The sequence below is a fragment of the Aquarana catesbeiana genome, linkage group LG02, assembly GCF_042186555.1.
Source record: "Aquarana catesbeiana isolate 2022-GZ linkage group LG02, ASM4218655v1, whole genome shotgun sequence".
NCBI classification, from domain to species: domain Eukaryota; kingdom Metazoa; phylum Chordata; class Amphibia; order Anura; family Ranidae; genus Aquarana; species Aquarana catesbeiana.
The window spans coordinates 328,857,536-328,877,382 of record NC_133325.1 but is presented as its reverse complement, the minus strand read 5'-3'; the positions used below and the strand labels follow the sequence as shown (position 1 = coordinate 328,877,382).

Genomic DNA, 19,847 nt, shown 5'->3' with positions numbered 1-19,847 from the left:
AGACTCTGGGCAGTCACAGTTTCGGAATTTGCAGCCCCAGAAGGAAGAGGGGCGAAGATGGACGTGGGGACAACAGAGACATCGCAGGCTTCGGTGTCGGGTAAGTGACACATAATAGGCTACTATGCATTATGCTTTACCTTTGCAGGGAAATAAAGAGGAAGTAAACCCACTATGGTTTACTTCCTCTTTAATGGCTTCAGCCAAACATTAACCATGAGTGAAAAATGCTTGTTATTCATATTCTCTGAAAAATGGCCAATCATAAATTCTGCCAGGATATGTAAGCTTATGAGTACAACTGTATAATGTTTGGGGGTTCTGAGCAATTTTCTAGCAATAAATATTGATTTTAACTTTTAAGCAGCAAGTGCCAGAAAATGGTATAGTCTTTAAGTGGTTAAACTCCATACATATATATATATATATATATATATATATATATATATATATATATATATATATATATATATATATATAATTTTTACATGACCTTTTAATTTTAGAGATAAACATAAGTATTAAAAGTTTTTTGTAATGAAATGCACTTCATTTTGCTCTTTTATATCTGATGTCTTGTGCAAACTAAAGGACCACCTAATGGCATAAATTTAAGCATCTCATTTCTCTCCATCATCTTAAAAGACATCTGTGCAAAGGTTCTTTTATTTGAACCATTGCTGGTGGGCATTAAAGCAGGAGTTCACCTAAAAGTGGAAGTTCAGCTATTATCCTCCTCCCCCTCCTGAGAGTGAGTAACTAGTTTTGACAGGTACCTACTCCCTACTCCTGCCACGACCACCTCGGCCAGGGGTAGGCAACCTCGGCCCTCCAGCTGTTTTGAAACTACAAGGCCCATGAGACATTGCAAGACCCTGACCACTTAGGGGCAGAAGCATGATGGGATTTGTAGTTTCACCACAGCTGGAGGACCGAGGTTGCCTACCCCTGACCTAGGCAATTGTAGCGGAAGTCCCCCCCCCCCCCCCCTTCCCTCCGCCCAAAACCTCTTGGGACACATCACAAGTCCCAGGAGGCTGTGGGACCAGAATGTGTAGTGAGGAGCCGGCTGTGAAGCCGCAAGAAATTCCTTGGACAGGTGAGTGTCAGGTACAGGGACTTTTTTTTTTTTTCCCTGCTCTGGAATAGGATCGCATGAGTGTTCACACCCATACAATCGGATTCCTGTCCGAATCCACAGTTCGCACTGCAATCTGTGAACTGGCAGTGTCATTAACATTGTATTGACACCCGCAGCGGTTCGCAGAAGGCAGTGTTGAATTGCCTGCGGGAGAGATGTGATGCGGGAACCGGCGCTGGAAATGCGCTGGTTCCCGCATCGCTATAGTGTGAATCTAGGCTAAAGGAAAGTGTCTGTGTTGCCTATAGAAAATTTAAGATTTTACTAAGCTGTACTTGTAAAATGATAGTTGGAAACTGTTGAAGGCAGCACACAGTTTCCTCGCAGACACTTATGATACATGAGGCTCTCTCCTTTTAGTTGCAGGTATGTATTGATTCCGTGCCAAGTGCTGTGTTTGCTCTTCAGGATTTTATATACGAATATGGAGAAAACATCAGTCAGTGTAATATCACACTTGTTCTGCTGGGCAGCATAGTAGTGTCATTCCATGTAAGAGTCTAATTCAGGGTGATGCTACATAGTATAACATTTATGTCATGGTTCTATTCCAATCTGGCATAAAGTGAGTCTTGTGTCACTAATTACTCTTCCTACAGTACATGTTATCGGTTCCAATATTAAAGAATACTTGGTGGTTTTAATGGCTGAAGGTTTTTTACCGTAATGTTTTCTCTGCATTAAGGTAAAACATTTTCTGTGTGTAGCCCCCCCCCCTTTTTTTATGCTTACCTGAACTCGATCTCTCCCTCCTCCATAGGCTTAAAAACAGCAACGGGAGCTATTGGCTCCTGCTACTGTCAATCACAGGCAAAAAAGCAGGGGGAGAGGCTGCGCCATGCTTTGTGTCAATGGACATACAGATTGCAGCTTGGATTCGAGCCTGCACGAGTGCTCCCATAGTAGGCAGCTTGCTATGGGGGCACTCAGCAGGTTGAAGGAGCCTTGAGTTTCGGCAGAGGACCCGAGAAGACGATGATAGGGTTTGCTCTGTGCAAAACCACTGCACAGAGCAGGTAAGTATAGCATGTTTTTGTTTTTAAAAAAAAATAAATAAAATTTGAACCTTTTACAATCGCTTTTAAAGTGGAACTTCTCTCAATCACCGTGGTATTTGTTATCCTTATGCTGATGGCATTTATAAATGGATAGGAAGGCATATTATGGTAACTTGTTTTAAAAATATATTTTTTGTAATTTTACATTTCTTCAGTTACTTTTTGGTTTTCATGCCTAGGTAAATGATTTCTTACAACCCTCCTCCCCTCCTGGGATGTATGACGATTAAGAGCCCTTTCACACTGAGGCTGCACCACGTTAGTGGTAAAGCGCCACTAGTTTTAGCGGCACTTTTCGGCCGCTAGGAAGGCGCTTTTAACCCCCATTGGCGGCCAAAGAAAGGGTTAAAAACATCAGTGTTGCTGCACTGACAAATTGCTTTGCAGGCACTTCTGTAGCGCTGCCCATGCATTTCAATGTCCTGCAAGTGCCCCACCCCAGTGTGAAAGCACTCAGGCTTTCACACTAGGGAGGCATGAGAGGCGCTTTACAGGTGCTATTTTTTTAAAACGCCTGAAAAGCGACTCGGTGTGAAAGTGGTCTGAGGAGAAACAAATGCCACATTAATCATCTGCCCTTACTGCCATTTTTAATTTTTAAAGCAAACTCATCCACCCATGTCTCCATGCTTTATTTTGCAGAGAAATCACTTTGAAAAACATCCCTTTAGCATTTCTGTCTGCAACCATCCCAGTGAAGGCAAAGGATTGCCACCACATGTTCCTACCCTCTAGCAAGAACAGTGAGAAGCACAGCAGCAATTTTACCAAATCTTGCTGGCCATACACTGATGGAAATTTAGGCGGTCCAGCATGGACCTGACAAATTTTAGAGTGTGTGGACTCCCCCTCCCTTTTGCTGCCAGGCCCTGCTCTCCACTTTTAAACGCATACCTATGTGCGCAGTGCTATGTGTGTGCTCTGTTACTGTGCTATGCAAAAAAATATTACAGGCATGCATTTTTTGGTGATGCAGCACTTTGCAACACATTGCCAGACATTGTAACTTCTAAGTGCTCCCTGGCATGGAGTTTAATGATCGCTTGCAGTTTTGAAAAAGAATTTAAAAAATAAGCACTGTGTTTTAACAGCACACTGCAGTGTGTGTGTACACACCATAATGTATGCCCAATGGTGTATATGGGCCCTGCACGCATGGCATGCATTACCACATTGTGTGTGCAGGGGGGTGTATTTCTGTTTGTTTTGTTTCTTTTGTGCTTTATTTTTTTTTTTTACAGTACTGGGGACTTTGTGTAAATATCAGAGGTCTAAATACATACTGTATGGTTACCCTTTGCTTTAAAGGAAGAGATTGAGGATCTCCTTCTCACCTGCAGCACTGTAATGAACACAGGTATGCTCTATACAGAGCACTCTGTTCATTCACAAAACAGGAAAACATAGTAAACGTGTGACTGATGTTTACTATGTCCTTACCTATGAATTAACTCTGAGTGCTCTATGCAGAGCATTTCCTGTGTTTATTCATGGAGCCAGGAAATATTGCTCGCCATCCTGACTATCCAATTTGCCCTTGTGTGCCCACAGCTGCTGGCAGGGGGGGAGAAGTTGACAAAGACAGCGAGGGGATGGTAAGACGCGGGGCGGGGGGAGAAGGTGACCGATAGCAGCAGAGATGAGAGGTCTCAAACTGCAGCTGAGACTGCTGGGCAGCAAATGATACTGACCAGCTGCAAGCAGTTCTGTGCTGCTGTATCCCTTATGTTGATGGCAGCGAGAGGGTTAATAGACTTCCTTTGAAGGGACATGTTGGAAAATGTTTTAACGATCAGCCGCTGTCGGTATACAGCGTCTTCGTGGGGCGATTCTTCGTTTGCATGGATGCAGCTTATTTACTTTGTCACAAGTTAAACTTTTTATGAAAAGGCATATTGATAACGTCATGCTGTTCTGAAATATGAAATATTGGCTTTGGTAGTTTCCGAGTCACCCACCGAGAACAATCGTGTATAATCGGTATTATGACTTCTGGTGTGTACGTGCAGGTTCCAGGTTTCTGCTTCAGAAAAGATTGAAGCCAAACCATGGTAGGCAAGTAGCATTTTTAGAAGGTCGGTAATGGCAGTCTTTTTTTATTTACTCAGTACAGGTATCTTTTAATTGGCACAAAATACACGTATACTTGCTTAACATCTGCTTATGAAGTTTTTTCTAATTCCTATTTTTTTTTTTTTTTTATGAAGAATAACAGCAACATTGATGCCTGCTGCCGAGCCCTGACACAAGAGAGCTGTAAATACCTTTATATGGAGGGGCACAATCCAGAAGACACTAGAACAAACAATCTTTTGCACATCAATCTTGGCATTCACCCAGGCACCAATTTCCATGGTGAAGTAACACAAATGAATGGTCGTCCAATGGTTCATAGCTCAAGTGATGGGCATATTGATCCTCAGCGCGCTTCTGGCAAGCTTATATGTTTGGTTCAGGAGCCTCATTCTGCCCCAGCAATTGTGCCACAAAATTACAATCAATTTTTCTTGAATGAACGAAACTCGCCAACTCCTCCCCCGCAACCTATTCCGCAGCAAAGTGTCAATGCGTCAGCTATGCAAGCTTCCCTGCAAAATTATATGCACATACCTCGCTACAGTACAAATCCTATAACTGTAACAGTATCACAGAATATACCTTCTGCTCACAATGTGCCCAGAGCTTTACAGATTCTTCCTCAAGTGCAGAGCAATCCTTATGGGTCTCCAAGTTCTATTTACATTAGACAGTCTTCCCAAAATTCTCCAGGAAGACAAACCCCACAAACCACACCATGGCCCCAGTCCTCTCCAGTTCCTCACACAAACTACAGTCCTTGCCCTCATCCAGTGTTTCCTCAGAGTTACCAACCTACACAGTATTCACCTAAACAGCCTCAAATTCCACAGTCTGCTTTTCGTTCCCCTCCTACGTCACAATGTTCATCTCCTTATAGCTCCCCACAGCATCAAGTGCAGCCTAATCCGCTTAGTCACCAGACTTCACATGTGTTCATGCCCCCTAGTCCCTCAACAGTTTCTCCTCATGCTTATTCACAAGCTCCACCTCCCTATCCAAAGCAAAGTAGCCATTCTGTATCTTATCTTCCCTATGGTTCTGGCATGAACAAGGCTCCTGGGATGAACAAAATAGAAATTACAGTTGAATCACAACAAAGACCAGGAAATGCGATGAATAGAAGTCCTTCACCAATTAGTAATCAACCCTCCCAGCGGAGTCCACATTCTGCATATGCCTCAAGTGCACGACCAGGTTCACCTTCAAGGGCGATACAAGGCCAGCCAAAGACTCCATACGGTGTTAATCCCTTATATATAACCTATTCGCAACCACCGACCACCTGTGGCTCTCCCACTCCTTCTCCTCGTGTACTGATGTCTCCATCGAACCCAACTGTTTTTAAAATTACTGTTGCACGGGCTCCTACTGAAAATCTTCTAAATATTGTGGACCAAGAGCAGCATCCGTGTGCTCCAGAACCTATACAGCCAATTTCACTGATGCCATCATCAGGAGTTGAAAAGGGAGTTCACAAATACCATCGAAGTTCCAGTTCTGGATCAGATGATTACGCATATACCCAAGGTACTGTCGTTTTTTTTTTATTTTTTTTATTTTACTCCTTCGAATCATAGAGAGACACTGCTGTTTTCCTTCTCCTATCTCTGCATGATTTCTCTAGTAGGGCTGTGCTATTGATTTCATCTTCAGGCTGCCTTACTGTTTTTTGGTTCTTTTACTTGTCTTCAATGAAAGACCAAATTATGGTAACTGCCTACCAGAAGGACTCTGCATTGTCCATAATACCTAGTCATTCCTAATAAAGTCTTATTTTATAGGCACTATCAATTTATAAAACCCAGTAGATAGGTTTATGGAGGTAGACCAGAAGCTTGGTAAATAGTTTAGTAATTATGCTTACTTCACCAATGCCGTTTTACAAAATATAATCCTCGAATGTCCTAGAATGTACATTGCTGTGGCACTGGACAACATCTCTACAATCTATTTCAGTTCTGAAAATGTCATACACATTGATCTAAGAGTTCAGATTCTTATTGACTCAACAAGCAACTTGTTATGTTTCTATAGTGCTTGTGTGGTGTGTCCGTGCTGTGTAATGTTTCCAGTGAGTCAGAAGTATGTGCTTTCCTTAATCCATAATCCATGTGGGATTATGCTACTAATGCATTATCATGTATGCACAGTCAAAATAAATATGAATTACATTTGTGCTAAAGAGATTCGGGTGGATATAAAGGGTATGTATTTTGGTTTATTGCTAAAGACATGGATTTGTTTGTGTTGTGATGAATATTGGACAGCAGCTCTGATGCTCGAAGAGAGATTTGTCGGAGCACGAGTGGGTTTCAAACAAGAGCTTCCCTCCTAGATGCTGAAATAGTTTTGTCGGAGACTTGCTGACATCTATCTAGTATTGCTTTGATGGCAGTCATTGCAGCTGAAAACTAAACACTGTTTATAAAAGGAAAGCAAGCTGTTTTTTTTTTTTTTTGTTTTTTTTTTTTTTTTTTATGCCTTTCTCTTTTTGAGACTGTTTTGTAAGGAGAAAATGGGTTTCGTTATTTTAAAATGTTGTACTTGCTTTAATAGGAATCTATTCTTCCTTTGGGCTTTATAATCTGTCATTTTAAGTTGTGTTGGTTTTTTTGATTGGATCTAAATTAAATAAACAAATTGGCTATTGCAGCAAATGAGACTTCGGCTACTTTCACACTGAGGTGCTTTACAGGCGCTATAACGCTAAAAATATCGCCTGTAACGAGCCTCTCCTCTCACTCCAATGTGAAAGCCCGAGTGCTTTCACACTGGAGCGGTGCGCTTGCAGGACCGTAAAAAAAGTCCTGCAAGCCGCATCTATGCAGCGCTGTATGAGCGGTGTATATATAAGCGCCCCTGCCCATTGAATTCAGTGGACAGCACCGCCGAACCTCCGACAAAGCACGGCTGAAGCGTCACTTTGCGGGCGGTTCTAACCCTTTTTTGGCCGATAGCGGGGGTTAAAAGTGCCCTGCTAGCGGCCAAAAACCTCCTCAGAAAGACAGTAAAGTGCCGCTAAAAATAGCGGTGCTTTACCGCCAACACCAGCGTTCCTGGCCAGCGTCGACTGTCTTTTTTTTTTTTTTTTTTGGGTTTGGGGGGTGGGTTGTAGACAGTGTCAGTATTTTTGTTTTTTTTTTTGGGGGGGGGGGGGGGGGTTGGTAAGATGTCCCCTGACCTTTCCCCTTTGAGACAGAGGGACTTTTTCTGCAGCCTCAGCTGTACTAAAAATGAATGGACAGGAGACAGAGGCTCATATTCATTCATAAAGTTATGAACACTGACTCTGTGCATTCAGAAAAACAAAGGAGCCAGTAAATGACAGATTTACCGGATCCTTCTTCCGCTCTCCATCCTGACAGATCTAGGACAGGGAGGACACGGAGGGGGAGTGGAGAAAGACACGGGGGGGGCAGTTAGAACAATCGGCGCAGAGGTGGGTTACAAGCACCGATCTCCCTGTATGGCTTTCAATAAAGCTGCGGGAGGGAGAGAAGGAGAAGCGACTGTCAGCTGCTTTATTGAAATCTATACAGGGAGATTGGTGCTTGTAATGGCCACACCGATCATCCTCTGACTATCCAGGTATCGGATTAGGCATCGGAGCATTTGCACGAGTACAAGTTCTCGTGCAAATGCTTGGTATCTGCACCGATACCAATACCAGTATCGGTAATGGTGCAACCCTACTGTAAATTATCATTGTTATTTTTCTGTTTCAGTGCCTTTTAATATGACATCACACAGTTTACAGTATATATTGGTACAATTGTGTGTGTGTGTGTGTGTGTGTGTGTATAGATAGATTTGTTTTTTCCACACACAGCTTACATATTCGGCTCCATGCACACTGGACGTTAAAATAACGTTATAAAAACGTCAGTAATTTTGCAGTGAGTCTTTCAACGTTTTTTAACATTTTTGCAATAGCTTTTTTTAGCGTTTTTTTTTTCCAATGGATCAAAAACATAAATGCTGGTGAGCCACGTTTTTGAGTGTTTATCGATGTTTATCAGCGTTTATGAGCCTTTGGCGTTTTTTGTGGTCAGAAAACAACTCCTGAACTTGACTTTATGGCATTCAGAAAACAAACTCCACTGCTGAAAAACATCCATGTGTGCATGGACACATAGGATAACCTAGAGTGGAGTTTATGGGCTGTTTAAAAAAAACGCCCAAACTCCCAAAAACGTCAGTTTATGAGCTTCAGTGGGCATGGAGCCTAATTCAAGAACTTTTGAAGTTAGACATCACATCCTGGGGTTAATTAATCGCAGGTTTTAAATAGGAACAGAAGCTGGTTATACATTGGCTTATGGGAGCAAATAAAATTTGGTTTAAATATTTTCCAGGTGGCAGACTTGTGTGAATTACACTTGCTGAACAATAGAAATCCTTTGGCAGGTAGGGCGGTACACAACTGTCGTTTTTTTTGCCTTGAGAATGTCTTTTGAGGTAGTATTTCCGAGCAGAGGCTTTTACTTGCTCCTTTGTTTGTAGGTAGGTTGTTGGGTAGTAACACGGAAACCAATTCTGGAGTGAGATGCAGGACACTGGTTTTTATATAAGTTGTTGAAGTCTCCTAAGTTTTATTACAATTTTGAACAAAATCTGTAAAGTGTGGTCTACCATGCTAGTTTTTAATAAACATATGTTGTTCAAAGCCTTATTGTTGCACCAGCGGGCAAGGATGGAAAGACTTGCAAAAGAATTGAAACATGAAAAAGAAGGGCTAGAATTGCTGAAGGCTGAAGTGAATGGAATGGAACACGATCTGATGCAAAGACGCCTCAGAAGAGTGAGCTGCACCACAGCAATTCCAACTGTAAGTCAAACTAGAATAATGTACTATTTGGAGGCATACAAAAGCTGATTGTTTTCATGGCTAAATTACATCTTTCATCAGCCCTTACTTTATTATACCAGGTCAGTATTCCTTTTTCAGTTGGAAGTGTGTGAAATATTTAGTAGTTTTTAGGAAAATATTACTTGCTTTATTTTAAGTGTTTGGCTCCTACATGTATAATTAAAGTGGAAGTCCAGTCAAAAATGAAAAATTTTCTATTATATGTAAAATATCATCTTTTTGTCATTATTCATTTTCTGTATTGCTGACTGTGTCGCTTAGAAAGTCTAATCAAAGCCAGACAATCAGCTTCTTCCTGTTCTTCAGGGACAACCTTTCTTCGTTATTTCTGAATTCTGCATGGGGGCCTCTCACTTCCTGAAAACGTTGTCCTTCTTTTCTACACGCCCCGCCCCCATCCCTCCTCTCCTTTTTAGACAGACATGCCTAGACCTGCCCCGCCCCCATCCCTCCTCTCCTTTTTAGACAGACATGCCTAGACCTGCCCCGCCCCATCCCTCCTCTCCTTTTTAGACAGGCATGCCTAGACCTGCCCAGCCCCACCCCCATCCCTCCTGAGATCTCCTCCTGTCTTCATAGCCTCGTTTTGGCCAGTAGTTTCTCCTGTGAGAGAGGGGGAGGGCAGGCTTTGGAAGTATGTTCTGTTTGTTAGAAACTATAAGATAGTTACAATGCAACATGCTGCATATTTTCCACAGTGTACAACCAGGTGGTTGTTGCTGCATGGCACTGTGATGGGCACTATGATGGCATGGTGTGGCCCACGCCCAGCTGAGGGAGCTACATGTGAGTAAGTTAGCTACAGATGAGTTTAAGGCTCCGTTTCCACTAGTGCGATTTGTCATGCGACTTTGGACACATAAAGTCGCATGACAAGTCACAGCCCATTGATTTCAATAGCAAACGTTCCCATCTATGCGACTTTGAAAAGGTGCCTGCACTATTTTGATGCAGCTTTGATCCAGTGTGTAAAGTTGGATCAAAGCTGTACTCAAAGTCGCACTTTAAATCGCACAGCTTTGGAGTCGCACTAGTGGAAACGTAACCTAAGGCTAGAGTGCGACTTTGGAGTGTGACTGTGATCCAACTTTATACTCTCTGGATCAGTCGCATCAAAGCATTGCTTTTACATTTTCAAATTCACATAGATGGCAACAGGTACCATTAAAATCAGTGGGCTGTGACTTGTATTGCGACTTTGAACACATAGTCGCATGACAAGTCACATTTCCACTATTGCAACCAAAAAGCTGCACAATTTAGAGTGCGACTTTAATGCGACTGATTGCAGCTTTAATTCAACTTTACACTTTTTGGATCAGTCGCATCAAAGCATTGCAGGTACCTTTTCGAAGTTGCTGATTTTCAAAGTTGCATAGATGGGAATGGGTGTCATTTGAAATCAATGGGCTGTGACTTGTCATGCGACTTTGTGTCCAAAGTCACATGACAATTCATACTAGTGGAGCCTTAGTTTCCAGTATTGCAACCACAAAGTTGAACGCTTTAGAGTGCGACTTTGAGTACATCTTTGACTCTTTACGCTCTCTGGATCAAAGTTGCATCAAAGCATTGCAGGTACCTTTTCAAAGTTGCTGATTTTCAAAGTCGCATAGATGGGAACGGGTGCCCCCCGTCCAGCTCCCTTCTCCTGTTCACAGCTATACTGTATATGTGCACTGCACCTCCAATCCCCTTGTGTGGATGGGGCTTTTTATTTCTTAATTTTCTCATGAATTAGAATGTGCAGTGATTGAACACTGGGCAGGAACCTATGATTAGTTCCTCCCATCCTGTATACGCCCCCTGGCTACACAGGAACAGTGTCTCTCCCAGGAAGTGATGTCACTAGCTTTCATCAACCACACCCACTGGCTAATTTTACTCTCAGAAGGAAGTAGAATCTAAGTCATGTGACGGCACTGGATTCTGCAAAATAAAGGTAGGAAAACTAGGATTTTTTTCATTTTGAGACATAAGGCTGAACTTGGCTCACATTAATGATTGCAGGGTGAGAATTTAAGTGTTAGGGTGGACCTCCACTTTAAGTTACATGCATTTCCAAAACTGAAACACATTTTAACAAAAAAAAAAACAAAGAAATATTCTTTTAAGAGGACAGGAAAACCCTGAGGCACTGTCTGGATAAGGCCAAAGTTTATTAAGTACATAGAAAAAACACCACACAAAAATGTACAACAATCCATGTAAAAAAGGGCTATCGTGAGTGACAGATACAGGCCCTAACAGTAAAAAATGACAACGTTGTCGTTTAAAAACAAAGGGGAGCCATGGCTGAGCATACCACAGACGCACTCCATTCACCACTCATACACTGATAGTAGTAAGCAAATATACTGAAATAGCATGTTCAGTGGATCACTTTTCAGAGGCGTGGTATAGTGGGTGTGCGGGTAAATGTGGATGGAGACTTCCGGAGTAACGTGCTGACGTCACGTGCTAAGTACGTTACTCCGGAGCCCTGTGCTGTTGTGGATGGACGATCAGCTGGGACCAATCAGCTGAGGACCGGCGTTTCCTGCTTCCGACTATCTTACTCTGCGCAGCGCCTACTGGACACAGCTATCCAAGTAGCAAAACGGCTCCTAACGGACTCGCACTCCAAGCCGCCTGCTGGGGAATAGTATGGCAACACATGGATGTCGGTCACTGACTGGGTGGTGAGAGATCCTTTCCCCCTATGACCTATGTTTCCCGCATTGTGTATAAGCCAGCCTCCCCTTCTCCTGCTTGCTGTTGTCATTCATAGCAATCTACCTGTCTCTATTTGCATGATCTGCTAGATGCTGCAAGCTCAAATCTGCTGTGCTTGATGCTGTCATGTCAGCTTACTCACCTGCTTAACCAGATGATCTGTTAGTTTTTGTCGGTTACCTCTGCTGTGTCCCACTGGAATATACCTCTGCCAGCTCCTGCTATATTCCATCAGGTCTATTGGCGTAAGGACTTGCACTACTACCCATCCACATTTACCCGCACACCCACTATACCACACCTCTGAAAAGTGATCCACTGAACATGCTATTTCAGTATATTTGCTTACTACTATCAGTGTATGAGTGGTGAACGGAGTGTGTCTGTGGTATGCTCAGCCATGGCTCCCCTTTGTTTTTAAACGACAACGTTGTCATTTTTTACTGTTAGGGCCTGTATCTGTCACTCACGATAGCCCTTTTTTTTCATGGATTGTTGTACATTTTTGTGTGGTGTTTTTTCTATGTACTTAATAAACTTTGGCCTTATCCAGACAGTGCCTCAGGGTTTTCCTGTCCTCTTGAGAGATTATTTCTCTTTGTTTTTTCTTGTATGCTCTAGGACACCCCTAATTGGTATCCTACATACGGTTGATTGCCTGATGTAAGCCACTCTTGTTAAATAATTAATATGCCAATTGGTTGATCCGGGCTAACCTTACCCATTTTTTGCACATTTTAACAAAGCATGCATAAAAGGGCAGAAGAGATGACCAACAAAAGTTATAAACAACCTCTGGTCTCCCTAAGGGTAATTCATATATTCTAAAACTACCAGCCATTGAATACATTGAACTGGTAAAGGTGCAAAAACACCAGAAATCTTTGCATGCCTAGATATTTAGTCTTGAGCGGTGCTTTTCTTGTTTGTGACATGTAGGCCCATAGCAGTTGTGTCTGCTTTCAAGTTGTATCATAGGGCAAACAGGATTTAAAGTGTTACTGAACCCAGGACCCTGCATTCACTATATCTGGTCTCCCACAATACACAGGACATGGAATTGCAATTATTTTAGTAAATATAAACTAGTAAATACATTTTCTCATCAGCAGTTAGAGCAGTCTTGTGACTTCTATCAGTGTCCTGCCAAGCACTGGTTACAGCTTGTAGGAGGACTGCGCTAGGGGACTACAAGACCCCTGACCGTCTGTCTGGACAGTGCTGATTGGCCCTATGCTGATCACATGCACTCTCCCAAAAAAAAAAAAAAAAAACTAGCAATACACACCAAACTGAGCATGTACAGCTTGACTACATAGGCTCTGTGATATCAGGGGACAGTGGAAGGAGGGGAGGATCAGAGGAGCCAGGATAAAACAGCCTTTTTACACAATGCAGAGGATTAACCCCTTAGGTTCCACAGTGAGTATAGCAAGCATGCTTTACTGCATATACAGACTGATTTTACTGTTGTGGGAGTAACACTTTAAGGCTCACATATTTAGAATTTCTTCTTCCATCACGTCAGTGGCATTGTTTCTCAATGAAAAGCTAGTCCTTTTCTCTGATTTGCTGTTAGCACTTTTGCTTTGCGTCTTTTAAAGGTTCTTTGCATTAGAAGTAACCTCTCTAGTGTATTACTGTGCTTTTACTAAACAAATTGCTGCACATACAAACTATTTCAATTTATAGGAATACAATAAAAGATTGACAGATAAACAATACAAATATACTACTTATCTATACAATAGGAATATGCTAAAAAGTTACTTGGCTCAGGTTACCGTGCATCACGATCTCTGTAGGCAACAGGACACAGCACAACTGTCCTTTAGTTCCTCAGGACATGGCTTGTTCAAGTCCTCTTTCCCCTACCCTACTTCCTGTAGCATCATTTCCTGTCCTGAGCCTTAGCTTCTAAGCAATACATGATGCTAAAAATTTTACTCCATATATTTGTTGTAAAAAACATAATCCTAAATAGCCCTAGCAAAAACACTCTTCAGCTTAATGTTTTCTTAAGAATAGGAGAGCCAATTTTAGAGAACCGATACCAGACTTCTAGGACAAAATTAAAGCAAGTAATATTTCTGATTATTTTCCTAAATATATGTGCAGTATTTGGGCTCCTTTATTAAAAGATGCAAAATCCACTAAGGTGTACTTTAAACTAAAGAGTAATTAAATGCAAATATAATATATATTCTATATATTCTCGTGGCCAAAAAATATTGGCACCCCTGCATTTCCGTCAGATAATGCACCACTTCGCCCAGAAAATTTGTTGTAATTACAAATGTTTAGGCATTCTCATGTTTATTTCTTTTTTTTTGTATTGGCACGACACAAAAAAGTGGAGAAACAAAAAGCCAAATCTGACACATTCCACGCAAAACTCCAAGGATGGACTGGACAAAATTATTGCTACCTTCTCAAAATTGTAAGAAATAATTGCATTCCAAGTTTGTGATGCTCCTATAATTTGTAATTAAACTCACCTGTATCAATTAACAGGGACTGACTATAGAAATCACTGGCAACCAGTTAAAATGCAACAAAGAATTGTCTGAGGATTTGAGAACAAAAATTGTGGAAAAGCATGAACAATCTCAAGGTTAAAAGTCAATCTCCAGAGATCTTAATGTTCCTGCGTATCTCCTTGGAGGTGGATGAGAGAGAAAAATTGATCAAAGATTGCAACAAAGGATTGTTCGAATGGTTGATAACGAACCTCAATCAACTTCCAGACAAATTCAAGCTGACCTTCTGGCACAGGATACAACTGTGTCAGCTTCAGCTCGCACTATACATCACCATCTGAATGAAAAGGGATGCTATGGTAGGATACCCAGGAGGACCCCAGTGCTGACACTCAAACACAAAAAGCCAGATTGGAGTTTGCCAAAACTTACCTGAGGAAGCCAAAATCCTTTTGGGAGAATGTGCTCTGGACAGACGAAATAAAATTTACAGCTTTTTTGTAAAGCCCATCATCCTCCTGTTTTCGGAAAAAGAAATGAGGCCTCTAAAGAAAAAGAAAAAAAAAATGTCCCTACAGTCGAACATGGTTTATTTTTTTGGGGGGGGGGGGGGGGAGGTGTTTTGCTGCTTTAGGCCCTGGATGTTTTGATCATTGGCATTGCATTATGAAATCTGAAGACTACTAAAGAATTCCAGGGTGCAATATTAGGTCCCAGTATCAGAAAGTTACAGCAGGACAATGACCTAAAGCACACTTCAAAAAGCACCCAGAAATGGTTTAAGACACAGAACTAGAGACTAGTGAACTGGACAGCAATGAGTCCAAATCTAAATCCCATAGAGCACCCGTGGAGAGATCTCAAAACAGCAGTTGGGAAAAGGCACCCTTTTAATCTGAGAGACCTGGAGCAGTTGGTGAAAGTGGAGTGGTCCAAAATTCTGGTAGAGAGGTTTAAGTAACTCATTGATGGTTACAGGAAGCCATTGATTTCAGTTTTTTTCCAAGGGATGTGCTACCAAATATTAAATTGAGGGTGCCAATAGATTTTGTTTCTCCACTGTGTCATACCAATACAAACAAAAGAAATAAACATGAGAATGCCTAAACATTTGTAATTCCAACAATTTTCTGGGCAAAGGAGTGCACTATCTGACAGAAATGCAGGGGTGCCAATATTTTTGGCCATGACTGTATTTCCTGATTGTACAGTACAGACTTCTTTAAATTATTGTGGCTGGGACATATACAGCTACCTTCAGATGACGGCACACTGGCAAAATAGAAAGGCTGCAAGACATCCACCTAAATAACCTCTCTCATTCAAGCTAGCCATAGTGTTTCTGCTAGTGTCCTTTAGGTGATAAACCTCTCATCTCATCTCTACTAAGGCAAGACTCGATTCTTTTTAAGGAAGTGTTTTTTTTTTTTCTTCCTCATACTGAATTATTTCTCCTCAGATGATTCCCGTATCACTCAGTTGCATCATAGTCATTACGACTTTTTATACAGCTTGTGGATTGGCGGACTACTCAGCAGAGCATTGCGGGACCACACCTGGACCCCACGTGCTCGAAAACGTGAGGCTGACCTGTAATGCTGCTTTATACTCGATCCTGTGAGTACTCCCCTTGACACGCATGATGTAACATATGGGGTCATCTGCTGGGTGCTCTGCAGGTCCAGTGCTGTTGTCTGGCCAGTCTCTGAAAACCCCTTTCAGGGGTGTGCCGACAGCGGAAATCAAAGCCAAGGTAGGGGTAAATCACTTACCACATACGCTAACAAATTTTCCATCCTGCTCCTTAGAATTTTTTAGTCACTGCGGTCAAAAACAAACTTCAATGTAACCCACTAAAAATTAGAAAACAAACAAACTTTATTCAAACGTTTATTTTCTAAAAAAGTTTGTTAAAAATTTTACCAGTCTATGACCAGCTTTAGACCTCATGCGTGCAGAACATCTGTCAAAGGCCCTCTGAACACCAGAACTCCTGGCAGGAAAATGCTGCTTAAAAGACTGTAGCTGTGTATTGCACACGCGCTTAAGTGCATCTAGCATTTGAGCGATTATGCACTCTATTGGTATAAGTATTCTGGCAATTGGAATGCAATAGCATTAAAACGCTAAATGCGTTTAGTGTTTGTGTGGTTAGGCGTTTTTTTGTTTGTGTTCTGCTGTTCAGCTCCTCTCCTGAATGCGTCTTTGGTTGATTTTTTTTTTTTTTTTTTTTTTTTTTTTCTTTCAGCCCGTAAGCACTCCTTTAACAAACCTGTAAACACCCATGTGTGCATGGGCACATAGGCTTTTATTGGCTTAGAGAAAAGAAAACACTCAATGCCTGTAAAAGTGAAATTTTTTTAAGCTCTGTGTGCATGAGCTATCTTGTGTATTTGGTCACCAAATTTAGGCTATCTACTGTACCTTCAAGTCAGTCTAAGCCCCGGTTCACACGGAATGCGCCTTTTAAAAACATGCTACTTCAGCACAATTTTAAAGCCGCCAGTCAGTGCGATTTCATGTGCAGCTTGCTAACATCTGTGCGACTTCATGCACAGATTTCTAAGCAAGCTGTACATGAAATCGGCAAAAATGGTGCAGGAACCTTTTTCAAAATCGGTGCAAGTCGGAGTCGCACAGATTCATAGATGCAAATAGGGTGCAACTTGTCATGTGACTTTAAACTGTCAAATCACTTGACAAGTCGCTCTGGTGTGAAATGGGGCTTAAAGCTTGTTTTAACCACTTCTCTACCAGAGTATGTTATTAAGCATCATGGTAGATATAGTGGTTAATCAAGCTCCTGTGAGCTTGATACCAGCTTTAAGAACCAGCAAAGGGCTTTCCAATAAGTGATTTTTTTTTACCAAGCTTTCAAAGGGGCGCCCCCTCAAGCATCTTTTTTCGATTCCCTGTGCGACTGAGACTAAGTAGCATGTAAAGTACTGTATTTAGTCACTTCCAGGATCACAGCTGTCATTCCTTTGCTAGTGCAGCTGAGGATGCAGCTATTCCAGTGCAATCTAGCATTAGAGGGCATGGCAGGAGAGATATTTGGGGGGTTTAGTAGACCCATATGTTTCCATAAAGACTTGTCACCTGCCCATGCTAAAACAGCAGGGCTTGTTAGGACACTTAGAAAAACAATAAAGGTAAAAAAAAAAAATTGTATAAAATAAATAAAAATGGCTAAAAAAAGTTCAAGCACCCTTGTCACCCCCACACATGCACCCCATAAAGCGCATCGTAGGCCAAGCATGTGTATGTAAACATCAGTTACGCCACACATGTGAGCTATCACGGCAAATGTTGCAGTGATTGCAGTCATTCTAGCTTAACTCTAAACTGATGACCTGTAAAAGCTTTTAAAGCTTTGCCTGTGATGAATTTTGAGTACCTTTTTTTTTTTTTGCTATTAAGCAGGCTAGTTCATTTTAAGATTTGACATGTTTGGTATCTATTTATTCAATGCAACATCATCTTTTATATTTTACCAAAAATTGGGTATAATATTGTGTTTGCACTAAAATTAATTTTCATGTTTTTCTTTGAAAATATTAGTATTACAGGTAGTTACTGTATATAGCACTATCCATTTAAGCAGCGCTTTACATATACAGTGGGGCAAAAAATTATTTAATCAGCCACCAATTGTGCAAGTTCTCCAACTTAAAAAGATGAGAGAGGCCTGTAATTGTCATCATAGGTATACCTCAACTATGAGAGACAAAATGTGGAAACAAATCCAGACAATCACATTGTCTGATTTTTGAAAGGATTTATTTGCAAATTATGTTGGAAAATAAGTATTTGGTCACCTACAAACAAGCAAGATTTCTGGCTCTCACAGACCTGTATCATCTTCTTTAAGAGGCTCCTCTGTCCTCCACTCATTACCCGTATTAATGGCACCTGTTTAAAATTGTTATCAGTATAAAAGACACCTGCCCACAACCTCAAACAGTCACACTCGAAACTCCACTATGGTGAAGACCGAAGAGCTGTCAAAGGACACCAGAAACAAAATTGTAGACCTGCACCAAGCTTGGAAGACTGAATCTGCAATAGTCAAGCAGCTTGGTGTGAAGAAATCAACTGTGGGAGCAATAATTAGAAAATGGAAGACATACAAGACCACTGATAATCTCCCTCGATCTGGGGCTCCACACAAGATCTTACCTCGTGGGGTCAAAATAAACACAAGAATGGTGAGCAAAAATCCCAGAACCACATGGGGGGACCTAGTGAATGACCTGCAGAGAGCTGGGACCAACATAACAAAGGCTACCATCAATAACACATTACACCGCCAGGGACTCAGATCCTGTTCTGCCAGACGTATCCCACTGCTTAAGCCAAGACATGTCCGGGCCCGTCTGAGGTTTGCTAGGGAGCATTTGGATGATCCAGAAGATGATTGGGAGAATGTCATATGGTCAAATGAAACCAAAGTAGAACTGTTTGGTAGAAACACAACTCGTCATGTTTGGAGGAGAGAGAATGCTGAGTTGCAACCAAAGAACACCATACCTACTGTGAAGCATGGGGGTGGCAACATTATGCTTTGGGGCTGTTTCTCTGCAAAGGGAACAGGATGACTGATCCGTGTACATGAAAGAATGAATGGGGCCATGTATCGTGAGTTTTTGAGTGCAAACCACCTCCCATCAGCAAGGGCACTGAAGATGAAACGTGGCTGGGTCTTTCAGCATGACAATGTTCCCAAACACACTGCCCGGGTAATGAAGGAGTGGCTTCGTAAGAAGCATTTCAGAGTTGAAAGTCCATGTTGCCCAGCGACAGCCCCAAAACATCACTGCTCTAGTGGAGATCTGCATGGAGGAATGGGCCAACATACCAGCAACAGTGTGTGACAACCTTGTGAAGACTTACAGAAAACATTTGTCCTCTGTCATTGCCAACAAAGGATATATAACAAAGTATTGAGATGAACTTTTGATAATTACAAAATACTTATTTTCCACCATAATTTGCAAATAAATTCTTTCAAAAATCAGACAGTGTGATTGTCTGGATTTGTTTCCACATTTTTTCGCTCATAGTTGAGGTATACCTATGATGACCATTACAGGCCTCTCTCATCTTTTTAAGTGGGAGACCTTGCACAATTGGTGGCTGACTAAATACTTTTTTGCCCCACTGTATTATACAGTCACATTGGTCCCTGCCCTCAAGGAGCTTACAATCTCTAAGGTTCCTAACTCACATTCATACATACACGTACTAGGGCCAGTTTAGACAGGAGCTAATTAACCTACCAGCATGATTTTGTGGAGTGTAATGCCCCGTACACACGATTGGATTTTCCGACAACAAATGTTTATTGTGAGCTTGTTGGCTGAAAGTCCGACTGTGTGTATGCTCCATTGAACATTTGTTGTCGGACTTTCCTCCAACAAATGTTGGCTAGCAGGTTCTCAAATTTTGCGCCAACAAAACTTTGTCGGAATTTCCGATCGTGTGTACACAAGTCCGACGCACAA

The 19,847-nt window shown here is 41.7% G+C and overlaps 1 protein-coding gene across 3 annotated transcripts in view; it reads left to right on the top strand.

The window, feature by feature from the left end:
* TAB3 (TGF-beta activated kinase 1 (MAP3K7) binding protein 3) overlaps nucleotides 1-19,847 on the top strand; it is a 109,807-nt gene that overhangs the window by 62,597 nt on the left and 27,363 nt on the right. For all 3 annotated transcript variants that reach the window (XM_073614838.1, XM_073614836.1, XM_073614837.1), the window contains 2 exons: nucleotides 4,407-5,805; nucleotides 8,946-9,106. In XM_073614838.1, coding sequence (XP_073470939.1) covers nucleotides 4,407-5,805; nucleotides 8,946-9,106 — 1,560 coding nt within the window. The remainder of the gene's footprint in view (nucleotides 1-4,406; nucleotides 5,806-8,945; nucleotides 9,107-19,847) is intronic.